This window comes from Ornithodoros turicata, chromosome 1 (genome assembly GCF_037126465.1).
Source record: "Ornithodoros turicata isolate Travis chromosome 1, ASM3712646v1, whole genome shotgun sequence".
In the NCBI taxonomy this organism is placed as follows: Eukaryota; Metazoa; Arthropoda; class Arachnida; order Ixodida; family Argasidae; genus Ornithodoros; species Ornithodoros turicata.
In genome coordinates, this window is record NC_088201.1 from 217,187,434 (window position 1) to 217,214,117 (window position 26,684).

The following is a 26,684-nucleotide window of genomic DNA, read 5'->3' on the forward strand; positions in this document are numbered from 1 at the left end:
AACAAGCGGGATGTGAGCCATTGAAACAATGACCAACAGAGTGACTCTTATTGTATTTCACCTGTCTGAAAGTGAGCCGTTATACTTCCTCATCGATTGCGTCGGTCGCATGAAATCCTCCTATCTTTCCGCCAGGTGTCTGGGTGTGCTTTTAAGAGCTCCCTGTCACACGATAACTTGTCAGACTTTGTGGAGTTAGGCCAACAAACCAGGGGCAGTATCCAGCCGTCACTTGTGCAATCGTTGAGTTTCGTGGTCGTGACAGGATGCCGGCTGTCAGGAGTCAGTGATTTTCAGGACACTGTAAGTCAATTATTCTGTTTCTCAGATTGGAAGATAGCGAACGTCGGCGCTAATCGTGGTCTCTAAACATACACCTGTACCTTAGCTTCTGTTAAGTATTTAACTTATGTATCTGAAATACTTTTGCGAGTAACTTGGTGTCTTGCGATACTTAGTCAGTATTTAGTAGAGATGGGCCAACCGAATCAACCAATCCCCAGGCAGGGATTTGAGATTCGGGAAACCGAATCACAGCGCCCAAAACGGCGAATCGGATCTTTCGAATCTTTCTGTAGAACATGAGCCCTGGACCGGTAGTCCAGAAGATGTGGGTTCGAGTCCTACAGCTGGCTAACCTTTTCTTCCATCTTTCGGGTTTCTTTGTTGTTGTTTAGTTGTTTTGTTTTTATATTGGCGCCTCCGGAGACCGCCGAAAGCATGAATGGCCTAAAATGTTTCTGATCACACTCCTCATCGACAGTTTTGTCAGAGGAACTCTTCAGCACATATGGTATCGTGGCTGATAAATAACGCAGTAGGAGCGACTGAGAATTCTGGTGTTTCAGCACAAAAAAATTGCAAACTTTCACCGGTGTTTTCTTGCTTGTTTATCTGCATTGCTCAACTGAGTGTGTTCAGCCAGGGACTCATACATTGCAAGTTTGAAAATAATATGGTTTTCTTTTTGGTTGTTTCTCAGCTTTCGGGAAAGAATTCAGACTCGATAGCTTTGTGTATTTCCTGTAGCGCATGAGTTAAATAGATTACACTTAAGAAGTGTATGAGTATGCTTCCTCTTGAAAGTGAATCATTATTGAATTTGCATTTCATTAAACTAAGTTGTCATAAATTAAGTTGTTGTGAAATTCTGAACCATAACACATTTCAGTAGGAGTTTCTTTTTTTTTTTTCCTGGCTTGTACAACTTTTTTTTTTAAGTAAAGGATTCGTAAGACCCGTGGACTCGGAGGACCTGCTTTGGATTCGCATTCGGGTGCCAAAAATTCTGGATCCGTGCCATCAATACTATTTAGTTATACTACTTAAATACCTTTCCGAGTCACTTTGAAGATATGAACGTGCCAAAAGATTCTTTTTTGTCTTAGCAATTCACCTTGTCCTGTACATTTGCTTTAGTGTTTGGGTTGTCCCGGACATCCATTTGGGGAAGGGCCAGCGTACGGTACCTCGACTTCGGGAGCTTGGGTGAGGCGATGTGAATGCGGGAAGTCACTGAAGCGGCGTCTCTCAGGCAAAAGAGAAGACTCGTACCGAAGGCCGTAGCAAGAGAGGGCACGAATAATATTAACTCTTCAGGTTGAAGCACCGATATCGAGAACACCCAAAGTAAATTACGTCGTTTCTGTAGAATGCCTGTGCCTGTGTGTGCGATTGGATAGACATTTTGAAAAGCATTTCCTACTGGCTAATAAATGCTTTTTAGTATTGCCGTTAATAACTTGACGCTATTCGTATTTCTTTGATGGAACATTCCAACTGTTCGTCAAAGTGTCCAGCAACTAACGATTTATTTTGAAAATTATTTAGTACTCAATCTAAAAGTGTCACTACGGACAAAACCTCGTGTCTTCAGAATTCCACCAAAGTTATGTTGCTGAAATCTTGTCTCACTTTACATTCCTGAAAAATATATTTGCTCTACGTGACGCGAAAGGTAGAGGAAAGTAATTTTTATTTTTGAGAACTGTGGACGTCATGTTAGACTCCGACGGAGCGCCCGGCTGTCATCTGGCATCATTGTTGTCCTTGGCGTCTTCCGGGGGGCTCATCTTTTGCACTCCGTAAGCGAAGCCCCACGCGACATATCCTCCGACCTTCGAGAAAACACAACGAGAGAGAATACATTTCGACAATTTTCGCTTCTTTCGATCAACGTCACGTAACTTCTCCACCACCTGACCCACCTCGCACGCCGGCGTCGTGGCTAGGAAAAGAGTGCCCTCTCCAAACCATGGCATCATCATAATTTGTGGGCTTATGATTACGTAGCCCGCTCCTGGCGTCAGCGAAACTCGTGGAGGATCGGGAGACGTTCAAAAATTGACAGAAATGCACAGCCTTCGCAAACAGGGTTGAAATCTCGTGTGTAGAATCCTTGATGCACCTTCTTTTTCTGGACTAAATAAAATAAGCGCTGTTTTCCGAGTCTGGAGTGGCACTTTAAGTACTTTTGAAGACATTGTATTTTTACTCTACTCAGTTACCTTTTTGCCGGGTACTTAGTAACTTCAATTAAACACGTTTTGCGGGTACAGCTCGGACCAAAAGTTCATGAAACTCGGCACCTGCGTATTTCGTCATCCGAGTGGCCCCCTGCTAGACATGACGAGGACACCAGAAGGTTGTCGCTCCAATGGCGAAATGCAACACGTCGGAGTTCCGTGAACTTTTGTTCGAAGCTGTACCTTGTACAAGCTTGTAAAGTGCCCGTTTCTAATTACAAGCAATCTAAAATATTATTGCATAAGTACACGGCCACAGAAGGAACTCTCTTGGAGCGTGAATATCATTAATCTTCACGAATGAGGGTGTTATGTGCAATGACAACATGTGTTCCTTTTTGTGGGCGATGCCGTTGCTGCTTAGAGGAAAAGGACTGAGCCGGTGTATAGGGAATAGTCCCAGTAAAACCATTCCCAGTAGTACCCAGTTTACCCAGTAGTACCATTCTTGCAGGTGTCATGTTGTGGTGCACTAAATGCGGATACGTGCGTGGTGTATTTAGATCTTGTTGCGTCCCGCAGCCCGCGACACTTCCCTCCACTGAGACAATGTCACGTAGATAACAGAGGCACTCTCTCGATAACGTTACGTACCAGGACCGGCTACTATACTTTTTCAAACGGGGGGGGGGGGTCTCTTTTTCGCGCTTTCCGTGACGTAATATGTATCGATGGCCAACAGGAATAGCAGGGCCGGTGCCTGTCGTAACAGTTCACGGGCCTTCCGTTATCTTTGGTAACATTAGAGACGTTGTAGAAATTATGCAGCAAAAAGACAGGGCCACACAGGAGGAAGACACAACACCAAGACTGCAACTCACAACTTATTCACAGAGGAGAACAACATGAACGGTTAGGGAAGGGGAGGAGAGAAGGTTAATGGGGTAACACAGGTCGCTCGGTTTTGAGGACCAGCGTCCGCAGTGTCCCAAATACTCCATTTCGGGGACTGTCAGGGTAATGGGCAGACAGCTTATGCAGCGTTCCGTTCCAAGCTCGGTAATGAGGGATGATTCTATAATTTCTCTAGTGGTCTTGTCCTTTGCCCTCGCCACAACAGAAGTCTGTTTGAAGAGGGATGACGTCCCCAACTACTCCAACTATCAACAGTGCTACAGCATTAGACAGTTTTAGTCCATCGTAGGCTATCGCCTTTGCGTACGGAAATGATGATGGTCGTGGTTCTGCGCACGCGCAAAACATAGAGATTGATTGATTGATTGATTATTTAAAGAAAACCAGGGAGAAATTGAACTTGTCTCCTGACTAGTTCTGCTACTCCGAAAACAAAACAAAACAAACAAAAGTACATTCCTCATCCCCAACAATTAGAGAGTTTCGCGCGTTGCGCCAACCGTTTGTTTGCCGTTATTGTTCATTCCGTCTCTTGTGTTCTGCATTCCTTTCCGCATTCAAAGCACAGTCTATAGTGAACAAAAAAGAACAACGGGGTGTCAAAGAAATGCGCTGACCCGTAATTCCCTGCTTTTTATTTGCGCTTTCATTTCTCGCTTCCTTCCTTCATCGCCTTGTGAGTGTAGTTCTTGATTTCCATTTTTCAGCGACCCTCTTAAGCGCCTAATAAAAGGCAAGATGAGTGCAATACCTGCCTTTACGGCACACGATCATGCAAAAGAACACAACAAGATAATACATTAGATATAGTTTTTCGAGAAATCCAGTTGGAACGGCTGTCGCATATTTTCAGCACACAATTTTCAGAAGATAATGATAATAGCTTCGCACGAAATATTAACCAGAAATCCGTTCAAAAACTGTATAGTTTCCTTGTGCCCCGCAGAACGATGCAGTGCTGTTGTGTGCCGGCAGTGATTTACCCAGACCCCCGATATCCCCTGAGAGGTTGATGACAACTCCCAAACCTCTTTACCTGCGCACCACTTATGGAGAAAGTGGGTTGCTCTTTCAGCTCTTATGACATGGCGGTAATGATACGATAAGCTGCTGTGACGCAACTGAAATAATGCTTCCCAGCCCAATATTTTGCAACCCCATCCATGCTTGGATTTCCGAGGAAGCTACCGTCTGCCAGCAAGAAGCTACATCTTAAGTGTTGCATCATGAAGCCCGTAAACCTCGATATTCTCTCTCTTCCATATAGAGAGCTCTCTATCGACGTTGGAATTTGACCCTCTAGAACTGATTGCCAAGCTCTAGCTTCCTATCTCCTTATCACAAATGAGGAACCACTCGATTATCCCCTTTCTTTCACTGCGTGTGTATAGACACGGAGTCAAAACTCATTAAATGAGTAAGATAAGCACATAATTAGGTGTGTGTGTGTGTGCACGAGTTTGTCGTTGTTTTGTTTTTGTTTGTTTGTTTGTGACGTTAAGTTCGGCTCTGTTGTAAAGCACGTTTCAGTATGGAGTGCGCTTAGAACACGTACTTCATCGTCAACCTATACCCATACCAAACGTGCAGACAAGGGTCCCAATAAAATATTTTCTCTCGTATTGAAAACACTACTTTTTTTCTTTTTCTTTTTTATTATTCTGTGGCAGAAGTCTTGTTCTGTCGAATGACATGGACTGCCACACACTGCGAATTGAACTTTCGTTTTCGTCTTCAGAGATTGTTCGCTGCTCCGCTATAGGGTGCTCGCTACAGACCACACGATAAGCAACCGCGAGATTATTTGACCCGCGAATTTTAAGGAAAAGGCGCTAACAATGGCAAGCAGGCCGTGATCGCGACTTTTGCGCGCAACGTTTGACGGCGTGTGAGATACACAGGGTGCATACCGCGCCTTCGAGTGACATAAAAAAATAACGCCTAGTAGGTGATGAGACTAGCAGAAGAAATAGAAAAATAGGAAAGTTGTGGGTTACACTAAGGGACCGAAACGAATCTAGGTTCGGTTACGGTTACCGGATTCGCCATTTGAAAATTTGCGGTTACCGGTAACCGAAAACTTGGACCGGTATGTCTTTCGATTTGCCCCAGGATGTATCTGCGGGCTGCCTGAATATCGCAAAATAAGCCACAAAGTGCAGGCGGGTAAAAATGAACATATTTCTCTGTTGCGCTCCGAAACGGTGGTGCAGTGCCACCTGTCAGGTCGAATAAAGAATGGCGCACTTATGATGTTTCCGACATTCCCCGTAAAATATTTCTTGGGGTTTCTATTATCTCGTGCGCGCGTATTTGACTCGTGCTGTAACAAGCTACGAGTGAAGCAGTTAAGCAAACAGATGTGGAGATAAATATCGTCCACCGCTCGGTATCTTAGATGATTACAATACAGATCATAACTGAGAGGGGACGTACGCATTACATGTGATACGATATGTTATCCGATAATGCGCATAAGATGGCGTGTTCTGTACGCAACTTCTGAATGAAAAACACAAGACAAAGAGATCTGCTTTATTAGAAGCCATATTACACTACTTAACACTAATCACAGTTATAAAGCCATACAAATATTGCGTTCGAAGTTGTTCGTGTTCATGCTTTAATCAATTCATCTGAAGCGGTAGCCGGAATAACCCTTTTCGGTTTAGGTTACGCTTTCGCCTAACTGTCAATGGTAAATTCCAAAAACGTTTCCAAGTTACAAGCGGTTTTCGGTTTACGGTTCGTTTCTGGTTTCTGTCCTACTATAATTCCTGCTATCCTCTCTTCATCTCTCCACATGTGTCCGCGTCTCGTAGCCGCAGTTGTTTCGCGGCGCTAACGCAGAACTGTAAAAAAAAAAAAAAAAAAAGACTAGGGATGGGCCAATCGAATCTTCGAATATCTCGAATGCTGGGCAAGGACTCGACATTCGGGAATCTGGATCCTACTGTCCAAAACGGCGAACCGAATCTTTCGAATCGAACAACCACGTTTCTTTGCGTCTTTTGAAAATTGGCGCGTCCGGAGTGCACCGAAAGCGTGGTTGGCCGGAGGGCCCCAGGGCGCCCCAAAACCGCAGCATAAAGCTCCGACATTACATGTTTGGAAGTAACGTGGATTAGCTTTTGATTGTTTCTTAGTTTTGTGGAAAGAATTCAGACTCGACAGTTTATGTATTTCCTCTAGTCGATGAACAACATGTGAAATAAATTACATTTAAAAAGAACTACACAGGTATGTTTTCACCTGAAAGTGGACTGTTATTTCATTTGTTTTTCTTTACACAAAGATATCAAATTCTGCTTCAAAACGCTTTCCAGCAGAAGTGTCTTTTCCCCGGGCCTTTTCAAACTCTTTTTCTTTTTTTTTAAGAATGATTCTAAATATGCGAGATTCATCAGATTCGTGGATTCGCATAACATTTCTTGGGTTCTAATTAGGAAATTCTGAATTCGTCACATCTCTAGGAATAAAAAAGAAACAATCATAGCGCGCAGGAAAACCTCAGCGCAGCAATGAAGTCTCCGGTGAGAACTATATCAACGACGCACGCGCTGAAGCACACACAGTAACGATTTCCATACAGCAGACGTGCCGACAGAACGCCGAAGTGCATGTGAGAACTTGCCAGTTGCATCCAATAAAAATGGTGCACTCTGACATCGAAGTCGGGTGGGAGAGCCCATAGTGATACTGTAAAAAATACTGTACAAAAATGTAAAAAGTGAATAATATTTCATATTTCTTCACATTAAACTGTATCGTGTATTAAACATATTTGCCAAATCAAGTAAGGGCATTTTCAAGAGGACATGGACATAGATTCTCACACTACCAACATGGTGATTCATAAAGGTTGCACACTTTACACCCCTAGCACATCCCAATCGCATGTATTACCTCCCTACACCCAATTTACACTCACATCTGGTAGGATTTTTGTTGAATGAGTGTAGTAGCGGTGTAGGTAGGGTGTATATGGCAAAATACACCTCTCTTACACAGACATGGGTGTAAAAAAAGTTAGTGTGTGGGGAGCCAAGCCACCTGTTTACCATTCAACAAGTTCATATGACACCCCACTTTCAATAACGCAACTGAGCGAGTGTCTAAGGAAGTGCGATTTCTGATCACGCAGGTGCCAAGGCCCCAGGACTTTCTTCCCTGAACGAGTGCACGTCCTTATGTTTCTGAATGACCTATCCTGTTCATGAAATGAATGTGTGTGAGCCTTTTTCTAAATCCCATCATTTCCTCCTACAGTTCCCGCACTTACGCATCCCAGGAATGAAAATGCCTACACATACAAGATTTACTGGCAACGGGGCGGTAAGTGCAAGTGGGGGTACGCTTACGGGAGGTGCATGCTACAAGTTCGAGTACATCGTAGCGGCATCGCTTCTTCCCGGGTTAATTTCAGTGCGAAAAGTCAGACACTGTCTTCAGTAAATTTTGAAGCTTAAAGTAAAGACTAGTGGTCTGTTCTTGTCGATACATTTGTTTCTCTTTCCGGTGCTGATTAGGGTTGTGCAACGTTAGAAAATCGAGCGGACCGGTAAGCGGACCTTAAATGCGTGCCTGTGCTAAATGTTAAATGTAAAAAAAAGAAGAAAAGAAAAGAAAACACGGCAGCTACAGGCCCACTAAGCCAACGACAGCGACACGGTGCTTTATTCGACCTCGCTTTTCTCTATGTGTATCGCTCCCCATGTTGCAGCTGGCGCTGAGAAGAAGCGGCAACCTCCTCTGTCGCTTTGTCTGACGTGACATCACGTCACAGACAACAGTGACCCTCCGAAATGACCAATCTTCTTCTGACGCCTTTTTCTCGTTTCTTCTCTTTATCTCGATCATCCAGGGAATTGTCCCGTAGGGCTGCCCAAATTAGCTCCTCATCGGATGTCACTGCTGAAACCGTACATGATATGCCTTGAAACAAAGAAAAACGTCCAGTATGCATATGTGAAACGATGCAAGATGATAATCACCATTTGTGCTAACTGTGTTCATCTGCACGGGAGCTATACAGAGACGAAGTGGAACCAGCCTAAAGAATACAGCAGAAACCTTCCACGATTCCTAATCAGTACGGAAGAACTCAACTTCGCATATGCAAACCAAGCCGTCTCCTGGAAACATGCACTTCAAAATGCCTTTCTGAGACTCAGGCCGAGTTTCGCCAACGTTGGTTAACTTTAAACTGAATTCCTAAAACTTCATGTTAGCACTCATTTCGTTTTTTACAAACGTTAGTTGGCGAAGTGATGAATGTTTCTGTGACAATAACTCCCTGTATGAGGTAGAGTTCAGAGCAAAATTCAAGTTAATGGACCGCTGATCTCTGTTGAAATGTTAATCGGCGTTGGTGAAATCGGACCTCAGTCAGCCAGGAAATTTCCGCTACTCGTATAACTGAGCTATGAGATCATCCCGCAAAGGCTATGCAGATACACTTCTTACCGTCCATCACTGTTGAGGTATACATGATGCTTGTTCCAAACTAAGAAAAAAGCTGCAGTATGCACGTGTGAAAATATAAAAGTTGATAATCCCGATTTGCACCAGGCGTGCACTACCGTATTTGCATTTGTATGAGAACCATGCAGAAGCGAATTGAAACGAGCTACAAGAAGCAAGCTCCTCACAGACGCACTTGGGTTTTTCAAGTTGAGTTGTTTTTGAATAACGAAACATATTTATGGGAATAACTGCGCTCCTATACGTATTTACCACGAAATATGGCAAATGACGTGACATAACAGTTCATGACAACATAACAGTTCAATGGTACATCTATAAGTCGCAGTGTGCAGGCAGCCTGCATGCAGAATTTCTGCAAAATTTCTACAGGGGATAACGCTAAAGAAAGTCCCGATATGTCGATAAAGATTTGAGTAGACTTTGGACACAGGAAGGAACAAACCACAGAAACACCACCGGCTACACAAAAAGTACGCTTGACACCTTTCGAAAGGTGGTACCTGCCATTGTAAGGGGATACATGTAAAATAAGCTGTGAATTATCCCCGTAGGGCTACTCAAATAATCTCCTCATTGTACGTCACTGGTGAAAGTGCACATGATACGCATTGTAACAAAGAAAAACGTCCAGTATGCATATGTGAAACGATGCAAGATGATAATCACCATTCGTAATCGTAATAATGAATATGATCTATGCAGGACCTACGGGAATCTACAGCATGTCCGGTCGTCGTGCGTCCCCATCACGATGCCAACTGCTTCGAACTTCGGAGTGATAAATTATCAAGTCTTCTCACCAACAGCGATATTGCTGACCTCCCTGTGGTAGTCTTGTCAGTCGCAGGGGGCTTCCGACTCGGAAAGTCATTTCTTCTCGGATTCTGCATCAGGTGCGGACTCGTTTGTTTGTTATTTATTTTAATTTACGCTTGTTACGCTACATTGCGCTGTGGCATACCGTAGCGGAGCCACAGAACTAAGAATGAACATGTAAATAAAATTACGACAATCGCTGCACTAAAACCGTCATGGAAACGATCATAGTTCATAAAAGGCTATAAATTAGTTACAGGAGAGAAGGTATATCATACTCCTCAAAGCTGCAAAACCTAACCAAAATTGATGAATTTTACTGCCGATACAGTTTCTATCAACACAGTCAGTACTCATTACATTATTGACAGTAAAATATCTCTTTCTTGCAAGAGTAATGAGGAGGAGAGAGGTTAAGTCGATGAACTTTACTGCACACTGTAGTTCCAGTTGTATACAGTTTTTTGGGGGGGACATGAATGCCTAAAACTGTGTGTTCTGCGAAGATAGCATGTCAACTTACTGTGGTGGTCTAATCTTGGTGAGATAAACGTGGGAGGGCTCAGATACAGATCCTTTCAAATACCAATCTTATCATTTGTGATATCATCCACAAACTTAAGTCGCAGCTCTCTTCTTCTCGACGATAATGTATCCAACCGAAGTGGATGTGGTTAGGGCGATAGCGACCCTCGTGGAAGATGGGGACGAGCGGCAGGACTTCAGCATAGATAACTGATTGATTGTGGATCCTCCGAGTATGTTTTCCAGCCTTTAGCAATGAGCTGCGGAGTCTCCCATATTGTCACTATTAGGACCATCTCTTAAAACATACTACTGTCGAATGTAACATGAGTGTTGATCGTCTTAAATGGCGTGGAATAGGGTCAAATGCCACATGTGTCAAGTGACTTTCTCTCCATGTACCGCTGGGATGGGCCTAAATACATTTTTCTCTATTTAAATGTGAATACAAAATATCTGAAAGAGGTATTTAAATGTTGTGCATAAATACTTCAATATAAGAATTCAAATGGAAAACATAAATACAGATTTTCAATACCACAACTACTACCATAAATACTGTGAGGAATATGCCACCTGGAATTACAGAAATGATGATGAAACGATATAGAAACGATGAAACGATATAGTGTGTCGGCGACCGTGAACTCTAAGCGGAACATTAGCTGACCCCTACACCCATTTGAAGTGTGCTGAATATAAGATACGTGCTTATTTTCACATCCGCAGTATACCTTCCAACTACGATAATTCCTGGTTCGACGTCGCGAGACACGTACGCTCTGCAACCCCATCGCTCTGAGCATCTTTAAAGGGCCCATGAAACGGTATTTGACAAGCCTACGATCAGTTTCGATTTGTTCTTCTGTACTCTGGCATTCACCATGTGGAATATGACGTTGAAAATCGTCCAAATTACGAAAATATTCTGTAGTAACCACGGCGTAAATGGCGGCTGCTACGACACGCCAGCGAGGTGAGCTGCCCGTGACATCATACGCAGAGGATGTTGCCGATACCAGGCGATCACTTGCCAGTAGACTGCAAGATTTGCAAGCAAGCTTGCAAACTCCGCCGTGCATTATTTTTTTAACTTGACCTGGAGCTAAGATCGTGTATACTCACTGACAGGAAATCCAACGAGAAGTGTAATTGTTAGGCTAATTTCTCAGCATAGTTACCGGAGCACGTTTCCGTCCCTGCGCTGCTTCTTGGTTAGAAAATGGCGTTGTCTGTGGCCTTTGTTTCTTTCCATCTGTGTCTGAATGATCTGAACCACAATCTTCGTTCATTGTTTTGTTCCGGGAACGCAACACAGCAGCTACGACCGGATTGGTATGCTACTTGTCCGCTTCATGCAGGGTGACGTAACACGTTGGCCTTCGGAAGGGAAAGTTTTTGAGACTCCTTTCCACATTCCTGTTTCGGTTTGATTTCTCGCTTATTTGAGGCATAATTCGTCACACGAGAAAGAAATCGAGTTGATGGCAGGTATACTGTAGCTGTTATGCACCAAGTAGGATGTGCAGCAATTTTTTTCATCGATCGTTCCGAAGTATCCCTTTAAGGTATATTCATGGCATGCCATGTGTTCATGCCAAATATCATTCTGAGGCTCGTACCACTCCCGCTTGCCGTACTTCGTTTTGGTGGTGCTTTCCTGTGGGAAGCGGAACAATCGCACACCGACATCGCCTTGAATGTTTCGGCAGTCCACGACGCAACACATTACAGGCATTGCGAAAAAAAAAGCTTCGCCAAGTTGCATCACAGCATAAACCGTACACAATTCGTCATGATGCTTTCATGCCAACAAACACGCCCTTGGCCGCCTGGGCCTGCGCAGACGCGCACCCAGAAATGGTTCATTGGGTGAAAGGACTGGACGTTGATGACGTAAGCCCGGCTTCGAAGGGCTGTATCCGGCGGTCGCGCCCCGATATCTTTGTGCGGTAACTGCGCCCCCTGTGCATCGAATACGGCTAAAAGTCAATGTGTGTATGACAGTGAGTGACCGTCATGCTTCCGGCAGAGTAATCGGAATTCGCGAAAATCATTTCATGGTCGCTTTAACGGTATCCCGAAGTTTTACGGTGCTCCATGTATGTTGAACCAGGCTTTCTGAGAAACTGTTATCGTACGTGAATTCTATTAGTAGCTGAGTGTAGGCAGTCACATTGCGCGAGTCACAGCGTATATTTGTCTAATTGATTAATTACCTTCATCTACATATGCATTTGCTAATTCACTTTAGGAAACGAATGTTAGTACGAAAATGGAAGAGGGCGCACAGCAGGCACCTCGTCAGCTGCTTCCGATGAAATGCCCCTCGCCTGATTGCTTTGCCAGGCTAGCGCGGAAGAGAAAGAAAGATAAAAACCGCACAAGAAAGTTCGCCCCTTGTCAATTTTTTTTTTTCGCCGCCCCTTGTCAATTAATTAGCGGTAATTAATTTTATAACTTTTTAATTATCGGTTTTAGCTCTCAGGTGTCAATGAGGAAGTTGTAGTACATGTCGAAAAAGACGCAACTGAAGTGGTTCGAGGTCGCTATGACTTGTCGTTTCGTTTTTTCCCGGGTTTAAAAGTTGGTGTCAGATGCCGGGCGGACCGCAGATCGCTGCCCACAATCCGGCACCCGCGGGCGACGATTCCAGCGCCCTCCGGCGTACATTGACCTTCAGATTAGCGCTTGGAGACCATCCTTGAGCCACGTCACCCAAGAGGAAGATATTTCACCTGTTTCACGGCACACCTATCAGAGTGCACTGCAATCGTCGCGCGCGGGCGCCGAATTATGGGGAGCGCTCTGTGGTGCGCGCGGCTTCTGAAACCAATTTTTAAACCCGGGAAAAAACAAAACCACAAGCCATAGCGACCTCGAACCACTTCAGTTGCGTCTTTTTCGACATGTACTACAACTTCCTCATTGACATCTGTGAGCTAAAACCGAAAATTAAAAAGTTATAAAATTAATTACCGCTAATAAATTGACAAGGGGCGATGAAAAAACATATTTTTGGATAGACCACACAACTGCCAAGCACGTACAGTTGGTTTCATATGTGTAGTGCACTCCGTTTTTTCTTTAGCCCCTGGCCCTTTTTCGGTGGGACACCCTGTATATATGTGTATATATATCTTGAAAAGTTGGAGTTGGATCGGACGGCTACGTAATTATAGTTGAAATAAATGGGAGACAGAAGACGAAAGTAGGGGACGTAACAAAAAAAGGGTTTATTAAAACTTAAGAAATTATAAAAGTTAGGGAGGATGTCTACGTTACGGCGGAAGCTCCGCCTTCTTCGGGACAAAAGAGCTAAATGTGGTCTAAATGTGGAGAATTTATTGGCTTATATTGGCTTGGAGAATATATAGGCTTGATATATATATATATATATATATCTATATCTATCTATCTATATATATATATATATATATATATATATATATAGGGCAGCTAAATAGGAGACGCGGAGAGTGCATTTTGGGAAAGTTGGTATAGTGTAGGCAATGGAATGGAATGCACATAAAGCACGATACAGAATTTCTTCAGAGAGAGAGAGAGAGTTTGCTTTCTAACTTAATTGAAATATAGAAGTGTAGTCAGGAGGAGCATTTTACTCCAAACAGCTCTCGTGAAGGATCTTTCGCTTGAGATTATATTATATTTTCAAAGCGATTCGTACTGTGCCGCCACACCTTCCAGTGTGTGCAGATCCATAGGGGAGGAGAAAATGAGTGTGCCGCTGCGTGAGCTTGCATGGCGTTCACTCAGGGGTGGTCGCGTGGGAACGAAGATGGCAACCAACAGGAGGCCGCGAAGCCTTTGCCTGGCTTAGCGTGGCCTGGCGATGAGTGAGGACGCCATCGTGACATCACAGCGTTGTCTCATCAGGCCGCGCGTATGTTTCTGTGCCCGGGAATTTCAAATCGTGCGGATTCCAGTGCCTTGGGATGCCGCTGCTACATTATACTGTTCAAGCTCACGCAAGGTAACGCATGAACCTGGTAAAATAGGAAGCCCACTACAGTCCTTAGAAAAACATACAATGCGATCCTCTTGAGGGCTCCCTTTCACGATTTCGACAGTGCGTCCTCTGAAATGGTCGGCATTGTATTGTCACCAAGTAAATTACATTTGCTTCTGGACCGCGAGAGGAAATATTTTTCATCTAATAATAATAACATAGCTAAATCTATAAATAATTATTACATACATATAGACAATGCTCCAAATACACACGCACAATAGACCACAATACCAAAATTCCTTCACTCACGCTATCTGAATGGCGTCAGTGTGCAGCAGGTTTTATTGATGCACGATGTAGTACTCTTTCTTTCTTTTTTTTTTCTTTCTTTTTTCGGAAAGCATTGTTGAACCTGTTGGAGGCATCCCGTATATTTTCAAGCTGGTGGTTAATACCTAGCATTGGTCGTCCACAATATTGTACGATATACAACCACACTGTAAAAAATTTCACCGTAAAATAAACGGGCAAATGCAAGGAAAGTTGGCTGCCAAATATTGGCCGTTTTTTTTACGGTGGCCCCGTATAAGTTTTGCCCGTGAAAAAATACTGCATTGTATAGTAATTTTAACAGGGATACTCCATGTAGCGTTACTGTGCTGTGGTCGTTAAAAAAACTGCATTGGCCAGTAATTTTAACTGGCATATGCCGTGTAGCCTTATCGTGCTGTGCCCGTCCCTGGAGCCCCTCTTTTTTTTTCTACCCACATATAATCGTAGCAATGAGAGCAGTTTAAGCAATGACCATTCGCAACACATTGTCATGCTTGTCACATTGGGATTTATTTTCTATGTACATAGTGATGAAAATGCGCCAGTCACCTCTGGCACCAAAACCCTGCAAAGAGAAAGGGAACTGTTACAGGGAGCCGGGCAATTGACGTGCAATTATACTCACCGTTTATTTTTTTCAAAGGAGGAACATACGAATGAACCATGTGCACCCATCAGTCAGCTCTGGCATCAAAACACTTCAAAGAGAAAGGACATTAGACTCACTGTTTTATTTTTTCTTCAAAGGAAGAACAAGAAGGTGCACACAAAACGCGGAGACGACACGGAACTTCATCTGGCAGCGTTCATAAGGACATCTGATCATGACCTTCTGTACACACTGTGTACACACATAATGCATGACAGCACGGTATTCTGCTCACTTCATGTACACCTCTACGGTGGTCAACTAGCCCATCAGAGTGTAGAAAGCACAAGGGCACCTTCCGCAACGATACATTACAACAAGAGCGCCTTGATCATCCTACGAGCCAGGACGTACACGCAGAATTAGGGAAACGCCTCACAGCAAACGCGAGCCACGATTTACTGGTGTCACATAAGTTGAACAAAACCAGGCATACGGTGCACCACGCTCAAATCGCAAAGAACAGGATGTGCGAACAGGAATGTGCTTACCTGTCTACGTGCATTCACGAGATTTACAACAACCGCTTCGTCCTCCATCGTCAGCGCACGATGTTCCGCTTCCGGCGGTTGCGAACATAGAGTTAATATAGGAAGACTCTAGAGAACGTACTTGGCGCGCCGTCAATGGGATTCTCCTATCCCCGAGCGTGACCGCCCGGGCGCAGCCATCCGTTGGTCACGGACAGTGTTAGCGGACGAATTTCAGCCCCCTAACTACAGCGGAGCTGCCCCGTTTGTTGCCAACACTATGCCGTCACGTGGGATGACAAACTGTGAAACGAGCCGATGGAGACAACGGCGTCCACCGTAGGAAGCGAGGCGGCGAGGCCCGCCGGGTAATTGCGTTGAGAACGCACGAATCTTCGGGATACGTACAGAATTGAGTAGTGCTATCGGAATAACAAGGTAAACGTTGCCATATCAAACGTGAATCATATCTTATGTATGAGATTACCTGCGACACCGCCAACTATTTGCTTTCCACCGACACGGATGAAGATGTTTACCGCCTATGACGTGTTGAAGTGGCGTTTGTATGCTTTGCGAGCGAAATCAATAAATCGTTACCCATCGTAACAAATGTAGGCGTGTATTTCCGAAGGCAACAGAATTCCAAAGATGAATACACACAGTAAACCGCCATTTTCATGCTGCTCTGCAAACCAACCGGAACCGGAAATGGCAAAACCGAAACCACCCGCCATTCCACGCTGTGGTCTGTCGAGTTTCGTGATAATAAAGTGGTGAACGAACGGCAGCACACAAGCAAGTGATATAGTTGGAAAATATCCACTGCTTATTTGCTTAACAAATACATATGAGATACGCCCATAGTACGCGGATTTAGATAGCAAGTGATGCATTTTGGAAAAGGAGGACGTCCAATTTAGCGGAATGAAGCAGCCAACGGAAGGCAACACCTTCCACGACCAACGGATGGCAGCTCCCGTATGGTCACGCTCTTTTGAGCGAGTCCGACCCCCCTGGTTGCGAATGACGGCAATGCCCCGTACTTGGCTTAGCCTTGCCTCCGCATTGAAGTTTTTGGCCGGCGCATGATGATGTCGCCAGCGTTTTATGTAGTTTTCGCAGTATATGTGATCACGGTAACACGCCGTCGTCAGATACTATTAAACGCCCGTAGAAATCACAGTATTTTTTTTTTACAGTGCATGTATATCAGTTGAACGTGTACATAGTACAGACTTTAAAGTATGCGAGAATATCGATCTTGTGGGCTCTACTAGAATCTGTAACTTGTTCATACGTGGCTTACACTTCTCCGTGCAGATGGAACGAACTTGTTTGCTAAGAATCAGTAATTTTCCTCGGCCTAATATATCGGAGAGCTGCATGTTCAATCTCGAAAACAAAACAGTTAGAGAGGGTGGAGATTATCCCTGGAGATATCGTGTGATGCAATTTACTGACATACATTGCTTGTATCTAACTTGTATGACCGACTTAAGCTTACGTTTGTCACCCTTCTGCGACCTTATTTTTCTTTTATCTGACGTTCCAGGTACCTCAAGCACCTAGGGATGTCGTCAGACCCATCAGATTGGATGGACGAGGACAATATACCCTTGACAGGCTTTTCTTGGAGGTACGGCAGCGAAAGGGAGACCACTGGTATTCAGCTTTGGGGCAAAGTGTTCAAGGTGAAGACGCGAAAATACGGGCTAGTGGCAGTCGTTCTGATGGACACAGAAGGCTCATTCGACAACAGGTCCACGATGGAAGGAAATGTCACAATTTTCGCAATGAGCATGCTACTGAGTTCTATCCAAGTGTACAACCTGACCAAACATATAACGCAATGCAATCTGGAACACCTGGAGGTGGGTGCGAATTTACTTATGTCGTTACTTGAAGGTTGTTTCGCTGTTCACTTTGGGCATGCAAACGCGAAGACGTTGTAACAGCTACGAGAGTGTAATGAGAGCTTCGTTTCTAACATATGCGTGTGGTGTCCAAACTGTCTGAAGCAACGCTGCTGTGGTGTGTCTCCCTTTTCCCCGTTCTTTTACTTTCTATCGTGATTGCTCGTTCTTTGAGCTCCTAGTTGTAGCCCAAGCAGTAGAATGACCTTTTACAATCTGTCTAGATTCTTACCCACTATTCATGCACAATCGTTATACCTAACATGAACGAGTTACACTTCCTAAAAACGAGAGTGTGCGTAAAAGTTTAACATTGTGAGTTGCAGATCTAACGTTGAGCAGTGTGCATAACATATGAGTTGGACATGAGAGAACTGATGTTCTGAGGCTGGAACGACATAGAAGGGACAAATACATACAAAGCCTCAAATTGCCTAAGAAATTAACGATGAAAGAGCCCTGGACCGGCAATCCAGAAGATGTGGGTTCGACTCCCACAGCTGGCTAACCTTTTCAGTGACTTTCATCTTTCATCATATGAGTTGGACTTCAATGCGCACGTGGCGTTCGAGCAACCACATATCCTCATGTATTGCATTCAGGCTGGAAATCGTACCACTGAAAATATCTCGGAAATCTCTTAAAACTCAATTGGGTGTCTTGCAGGCAAATCCCATTGATAATCAAAAGGCTTTCCAGTCCCAAATAGACTGTATGAGACAAATATTACGTTGAAAGAGCGCGGGTTTTTAAAGTGTGTCAGTAAGACATCATCCCTTCTCTTCCTCATCCAACCGCTTTCAGCCGGTCCCGGCTACCATCGACTTCTGCCGGATTTCGTACCTGCTGCCGGAATTCGGTTTTCGAAATAAGAAAGCACTGACTTAAAGGCCTGATATATTGGTGCACTGCTCATACAAATCGCATTGCGTTGCTGACACTGTGTAACGAAGTTCGAACTTGAAGCAAAACGAACATGCTGTTCAATTCGTAATACCGAACCAGTCGCATTAGTGCGTACCATTTCTTGATGATTTCCTGCTTGCAGTGCGTCACATATTGCAGCGAAGCGGAAAGCACTTGTGTGGCACACAATCATGTCTTTGTTGTCAGACCTCTAAACCCGACGGCGCCCGAACGTGTTATTGCTCCTCCAACCACTCCAACTCATGAAGCATTCCGGTTCCGCACTTGATAGACTGTTCGTTGTATCCAGAAACATCACAACACGCGTTGAGTCACCCTCACGCCTGAATAAACCCACGAATATATTTCTACAAGCTGTGCTGTCGCAATCGACAACACCAGAACGCGGAACACAGGACGGCACCGTGTTATATCGAAACCATGCTGAAACGACCGAGACGCTGCACGCACATGCGAGCGTACAAAATTCGATTTCAAAACAGTGTCGACCAATCGGAGTGCGCACCTCCCGGATAATTATCTAGCGACGACACTTGTCTGGGCGAAGTGGTACATACTCCAAGGCCAGGGCCAAGCCTCAGAGCCCCCAGTCTTCGTGGCAGTAAAAAAAAGACAATGTTCACACGTCATAACCACGTGGTATTACTGCGTCAGGCATCATAGTAAGTACCCATTGGGCGAAGGATGTTGTGCGCTCAGCGATTGGTTTGCAAAGTTTCGAAATAGCATTCTTTCGCGGGCAGCCGGTCTGGCAGTCGGTTACGAGCAGCGTCGAAGCATATCGATGTTGTCGGTAGAGAAAACCGTAACCGTATAGTTATTATGTTCTGTTATCGTGTATTGGAGTTGTGTTCATGGATTTCTTCGTGTTAAAGTGACTCTGCGTGTTTTGTGATGCTTCCCGACATTGGTATCATCCTTTCGCGGGCAGCCGGTCTGGCAGTCGGTTACGAGCAGCGTCGAAGCATATCAATGTTGTCGGTAGAGAAAACCGTAACCGTATAGTTATTATGTTCTGGTAAGTAGTAATGTATCAGCTCAAGTATCCGGAAACTCACATCTTCGTCTGGACGCCATTAATTAGCAATTAGAGCTAATTGGGACCCCCCACATTAATCAGGACCCATCAGGGAGTCATTACACTAATTGGGGATCATCTAAGACACGTCCAGACCACTGTGTGAGTTTCCGGCTACTTGAGCTGATAAAAAATAAAAAAATAGGTAGAAAATAAAATGAAAAGATAGAGATAGAGTGGAGAGAAGGAGTTTAGTCGAAGATCAACGACGCCATCTTGTAGAAAGCGGTCCGGAACGGCCGCTGACTGTCGCTGGGCGACGGAGCACGGAGGCAGGTTGCAAAACATCGCAGCACCAGTTCCGGACATCCTGTGACGTCAGCTGTGACGTCATCATGGCATGTCTGGGCAAGTTAGGACAGCTCTGGACATGCAAGGAGAAAAACACTCGTAATACAGAGGCTGGGAAAGCAAGAGTATGCAAACCATCAATAGCTAACAAGAAAATAGAACTAGTTACACAACAAATGATCCCACCACAACAGGAGCGCAGAACCATGCGACTGCTCCATCCGAGAGGCAGGCAGAAACTGACTCGTAATGTTTTTTTGTCGTGTATAAAGCCCCGCAGCTGCACCCCCTAGCGGTTACTTTCTCAACTAATCTCACAACAAAATTATTAAGAATCACGCCAGCGCTACTGCCGTTCCCAAGGCAGAAGATGATAGAAAATGCGGGGGATGCCCGGTCAACAGCAACCAGCACTGGCACGAAAATCGCAAACAAAGCGGGAACAAAATTGACAAAAGCATTAGTTACGCAACAAATCGCCTCACCACAGCAGGAGCGCAGACCGATGCGACTGCTCTCCGTGACAGCCCGCCAGAAACTGAGCGAGCGCGGGGAGCGCACGTCTGCTTTCTGCGACAGCCGGAGAGAAACTGACTGGGGCGCCACTCCGCGGCCGCTACGCATACGCGCTCCTAGCGCCCTCTGGGGCGACCACCTCCGAGAGGCTAAGAGTGAACAGCATTCCAGCGCCCTCTTCTCTCGTTGCTCATTGGTCGTGAGGCTAAGTGAGAAGAGCATTCCTGCGCCCCCTGCTGGCCGTTCTCATTGGTCGTGACGTCATTCTATTGTCTCAGGGCTACCCTGTTTTTTTCCCACTAATGCTCCTTTGGTCAATCTACAATGAAGCCACAGTATGACGTCATCATGCACCTGCGTGGCTCAAGGACGCGTACACTGTACACAGGGGACCTATTATTTATTGAATCACTATCCCATGATTATTTCCTTTATTCTTCTATAACGATTGCATAGGAAACTATTGCAGAAGAGCACCATGCATGAAAGCTGATCGTAGGAATTCCAAAGTCTTACTAAATGAGACTTGCAAAAGAACAAAATATCCTAACACGTAACTCCATCAACGGCAAATAAGAGGACTAGGTACTCAACAAATCAGCACAGAGTACGGGTAACCAGGAGCGCAGAACTCAGGGCAGCACTATCGTCAAGACAACAATGTTCCTTGTCAAAAGAGAAAAAAATACTAAGTGTCAACAAAGGAAAGCATGCATATTGGGGCATGTCAGAACACGTCAGGACAAATCGTACGACTGCTGGGCAACAGAGGAAAACAAACACTTGAACAGAGTGAAAAAGGCACTCACCATCATTTTTCCCGTTCACAGCATTCCCTCATTGTAAATCCGCTCGTCACAAAATCCACCTGCATCGTCGAACACCATTCACCAGTGACGAACCACATCCGCACCCCATCAGAGGCAGACAGAACCCCACCGAAGCTACGCTCTTCCACTGACGGCCAACGCCAGGAGCAGAATTTGCGTGTCGAGACCCGTCAGTGTCCAAGAGAGAAGTGAATCCTTGCGCCCCCTGCTGGCGGTTCTCATTGGTCGTGACGTCATCCTATTGTCTCAGGGCTACCCTGTTTTTTTCCACTAATGCTCCTTTGGTCAATCTGCAGTGAAGCCACGGTATGACGTCATCATGCACCTGCGTGGCTCAAGGACGCGTACGCTCTAGACAGGGGACCTATTATTTATTGAATCACTATCCCAAGATTATTTCCTTTATTCTTCTATAACGGTTGCATAGGAAACTATTGCAGAAGAGCACCATAGACAAGAGGAGATTGTAGCATTTCATTCCCAAAGTCTTACTGTACAGGAAAAAAAAAAAGAAAAAGGTTCAGCAAGACATAAAGTCACACACCTGTCCCCCTCGCGGTTACTCTCTGAACTAAATGAATCGCAAAATTATTAAGAATAGCTCTACTCCCATTCAAGGCAGCACTATCGTCAAGAATATGCCTTGTACAAAAAGAAAAAAACTACATGTAGAAGGAAAGCATGTCAGAACAAGCCCAGGCATGTCAGCACATGTTTGTCAGACAAGGGGGAAAAAGTGAAAAGAAACAAAGAAGGAAACCAGCATCAAACTATTTCTAAGCACACGCACTCCTCTTATTCAAAAACAGTGCTCATCATAAATCTGCCCAGGACAATACACACTATTTTTCTATTGCCACACTTTTTTCCAGTAACGGTCAATGCATTGCTACAGACTGCGTGACGTCATCACATCCTGTCTGAAGAAGGCACCGACAAAGACTCCTATTATTTATTGAATCGCAATATTATTTCCTTTGTCCTACTCTTAATGACATTGATTCTCTCATTAAAATTCAACAAAAAAGCACCCCGCATATTAACGATTTTCACCCCAAAGGCTCATCATGGTCATTAGAATTACAGTAAACTGCCACTGCTCTTTTAAAATAATAAGTGAGACCACTCAACATCACCTCCAGGCTTATGTAATACGTGACCCTTTCTATGCTCATACATTCGTTGTCTCAGACTACACCTGCGAGCAAAAAAGGCGCGGAAGCCGGGTGGCCAAAGTTCCATTCGCGCATTGCGAGCATAAAGGCGGGAAAGCCTGGGAGCAAAGTTCTATTCGCGCATTCCAAAGCACAAGACAGAACGCCTTTACGGGAACACGATAGCATTCCTATACTATATTAATGATTATTGCATTGCAGTTTAGAAAAACTACAACTAAACTATAATTTTAGGAGCCCAACTTGCTATGGAAACTATAATTGCCCTATTACTTGGATCGCTACTAATGAAGCGCTCCAATTTTTTCTCTCTTCCCATTTCAGCCTTGTCATGCAGGGAAGCAGACTCATATCCAAAATAATTAATTTACACTGAGGGTGCCGTGCTTCAGGAATTCCTATCCTGCGCTCAGATGCAAGCATTTCTTCACGGATACCTTTAACAGCTGACTTCCTCAACATATCGAACACCCAACAAAATCAAACAAACAATCAGAGAAACCCTCTTCTCAGCTGCACCATGCGACTTTCTTCTGCGTAAAATCGGTGATCTGAGGAAGAGAGCAGCGAAAAATTGCGCGCGCTTGTGCTCGACCTGAAGCATATGCCAATAAACCAAGAAAAAGGCACTCATGTCTGGTATCTGATAGTGCCACATACACAGACGCATTGCCCTTGCGTAAAGAAAGCACAGGACACGGATACACAAATTTCCTTAGGTGAGCAGGGAAAAGGCTTAAGACCACAGGTCACGACACATCGCCACGCGGCTAGCACAACATGACACCAACAAGATACTAGCAGCGGGAAGAACTGCAACACTGCTAAACAAGTCCAGACATGCCACGATGGCGTCACAAATCAGGAAAAAAAAAAAAAGCACACGCACGCACGCACGCACAGAGGACAACGCATTAAACACACGGAGCGCTCAGGAATAATCGTAGCGTCACCGCACATCGCTACGAAGCTAAACGTCTAACACAAGACGACACCAACAAGATATTAGCGAAGGGTAAAAATTGCAACACTACCGAACAAGTCCAGACATGCGACATCGCATACAAAACACTGCTCATCGGGGAAAAGGCCTAAGCCTGCGGCGGATCATCATAGAGCGTACACAACTTCATTTTTTCTATTTTGCGTAAACTAAACGCGGTCTGCTTGGAAAACGACGTACAAATTTTCTTAAGGAGCAGAGAAATATTTCTACTCCGTGCTCAGATACCAGCATTTCTGCTCAAAAACCTGCAAAATTAAACACTGCTTACTTCGTCAAGATATCGAACAAAATCAAACAAACAACCCCACTTCCACTGGTAGAACACTATTCAGCTTTTACGCAGGAGGCTTTCTTCTACATAAAAAGTAGAGAAAATAAGAAAAGAGCAGCGAAATATTACACGCACATTTGCTTGACTTAAAAAACCTGAAGCATATGCCAATAAACCAAGAAAAAGACACTCATGTCTGGTATCTGATAGTGCCACATACACAGACGCATTGCCCTTGCGTAAAGAAAGCACAGGACAGGGATACACAAATTTCCTTAGGTGAGCAGGGAAAAGACTGAAGACCTCAGGTCACCACACATCGCCACGCGGCTAGCACAACATGACAGCAACAAGATACTAGCAGCGGGAAGAACTGCAACACTGCTAAACAAGTCCAGACATGCCACGATGACGTCACAAATCAGGAGAAAAAAAAGCACACGCATGCACGCACAGAGGACAACGCATTAAACACACGGAGCGCTCAGGAATAATTGTAGCGTTACCGCACATCGCTACGAAGCTCAACGTCTAACACAAGACGACGACAACAACAAGATATTAACGAAGGGTAAAAATTGCAGCACTGAACAAGTCCAGACATGCGACATCGCATACAAAACACTGCTCATCGGGGAAAAGGCCTAAGCCTGCGGCGGATCATCATAGAGCATACACAACTTCATTTTTCTATTTTGCGTAAACTAAACGCGGTCTGCTTGGAAAACGACATACAAATTTTCTTAGGGAGCAGAGAAATATAGAAATTTGTACTCTGTGCTCAGATACCAGCATTTCTGCTCAAAAACCTGCAAAATTAAGCTCTGCTTACTTCGTTAAGATATCGAACACCCAACAAAATCAAACAAACAACCCCACTTCCACTGGTAGAACACTATTCAGCTTTTACGCAGGAGGCTTTCTTCTACATAAAAAGTAGAGAAAATAAGAAAAGAGCAGCGAAATATTACACGCACTTTTGCTCGCATAGCTATAAGAGAAAAAAATAAATAAAATAACGACGCACACGCTAATAAACTGTGACAAAGACACCCATTTCTGCTATCAGATAATTATTGCATAATGCTAAATATTCATTTGCATTGGCCCTGCGTAAAGAAACCACAGGACAGGGATACACAATCTATCTTAAGCGAGCACGGAAAGTCACTTCTACTCGAACAGCTTAATACCATAAAGTCTGAATTTTTGCAAAGAAAATAAAGCCTGAACAGCGCTACGAAGGTGACAGACACATACAAACATACAAACAAACACTTCTTCGAGTCTGTATTATCTTTTAAAAAATAACGAAAGCACACATAAAAAAAAATCAAATCGGCTAGGTAGCCTACCAGACGTTGTGCCTTAAAGTTGGCTGCACGCAATGTGCGGAAGCATGCTGTGAAGCCAACTTGCGGTTTTGCTGGATGCACATGAAGTCCGATTCCAATTGGAAATCGCGCTAAGGACGTGCCAAACGTGGAATTTTCGCAAGATTAATCCCAATACCTGGAATTCTGTTCATTTTAGCGGGAATGCTGGCGCTTGTGCTCCATTATTCGAAATTTTCGAATATTCGAATTTCTCGATTATCAAATTTTCGAATACGAATAGGGTTCGAATATCAACAATATTCGAACAATATTCGAAATTTCGAATATTCGCACACCTCTAGTGAATACTGACACTCAACGATATATAACAAAAAAACAAACAAATTCCATTCTCATGAACTCTCCTCTGCCGAGCGGCTTTCTCCTGCTCTACCTGGATGCTGACTTTTTCCCCCCTCACCTACATTCTGCGTAAAAACAGTGACAGAAGAAAAGAACCGCGAAAAATTACACGCATTTGTGTCACAGGACAGAGATACACAAATTTCCTTAAGTGAGCAGGGAAAAGGCTTAAGTCGGTACCGCTCAGGAATAATCGGAGAATCACCGCGTATCGCTACGCGGCTAGCGCTTGAACAGCGCTACGAACGTGACAGATACATACTAACAAACAAACAAACAACAGCAGGACCGGCGTCGGGCACTCATAAAATACCCTGGCCAAAACAAAGACTTCGCCAGGTTCGCGAGGCAATTCCATTAAAAACGCTCGTCCTATCCTACAGATAGCAATGCAAACGCGACTGCCCTTATTTTTTAAACCACTATTTCACGCAATAGTACATAAATGTATCACTCGTGCCACACGAAAAGGCAAACACTTACTTGTCAAGTGGGGTCCCAGCGCGTGCGCGCGCGCACACACACAGGCACACACACACACACACTAACATTTTCACACTCACAAACACAAAGTCTATTTTCACAACCACATAAATCCATATTATTCCTCAGGTCAATAATTATCCTGCCGTCGTCAAAAGACGGCACAGACATGTATGCTTACGCAAGACAATCGGTCCTCGTTCCGGATGTAATAGGATATCGTCACTCGGCCGGCGCGAACCAATAAAGAAAGAAAGGAATGCATGTTCGCTATACGAAGAAAACGGTGCCGTGCTTCTACGCAGCGATCATTATACAGACGCGTAAATGTGAACATCATTCGCTACACACTGTAGCTCTCATCATTTTTAAACCAAACCGTGTTCATAGGTCTTCACTAAATAGGTGAGCCGATAATGACTCCAAATAAAATAAAATAAAATAATCATTCCAGCATCGCTGGCTGCAAGCTTGGGTACCCAACAGAGCAGCGCGCTCCTATCAACACGCCTTGGGCTGACCTTACACACCCGAAGCCTTTTCTGAATGCATTCTGCCGGCGCTGGAATAAAAGATTTATCGCGAGGGTACTACGATGTCAGCTCTGTTGCTGTTGAAGTGATAAAACAGTGCGCTTACTCGGGCAATCGCGCGCGTCCAAACCGCGAGAACGGGTCCGCGTTGCGCTCGCGCTGCGGGGAATCGCACGCGTCGCGAGTCCAAACCGCGAGACCGGGCCCGCGCGCGCGCTTCGCGGTTCGGGCGCACTGTTTTATCACTTCAACAGCAACAGAGCTGACATCGTAGTACCCTCGCGAT

The 26,684-nt window shown here is 44.6% G+C and overlaps 1 protein-coding gene across 1 annotated transcript in view; it reads left to right on the top strand.

Moving 5' to 3' along the window:
* Positions 1 to 207: 207 nt before the first annotated feature.
* Positions 208 to 26,684, top strand: part of LOC135376582 (atlastin-2-like) — a 48,896-nt gene continuing 22,419 nt past the window's right edge. The window contains exons 1-4 of the mRNA XM_064609116.1: positions 208 to 303; positions 7,650 to 7,715; positions 9,570 to 9,760; positions 17,189 to 17,507. Of these exons, the coding sequence (XP_064465186.1) occupies positions 7,674 to 7,715; positions 9,570 to 9,760; positions 17,189 to 17,507 (552 nt within the window). The 5' untranslated portion in view covers positions 208 to 303; positions 7,650 to 7,673. The remainder of the gene's footprint in view (positions 304 to 7,649; positions 7,716 to 9,569; positions 9,761 to 17,188; positions 17,508 to 26,684) is intronic.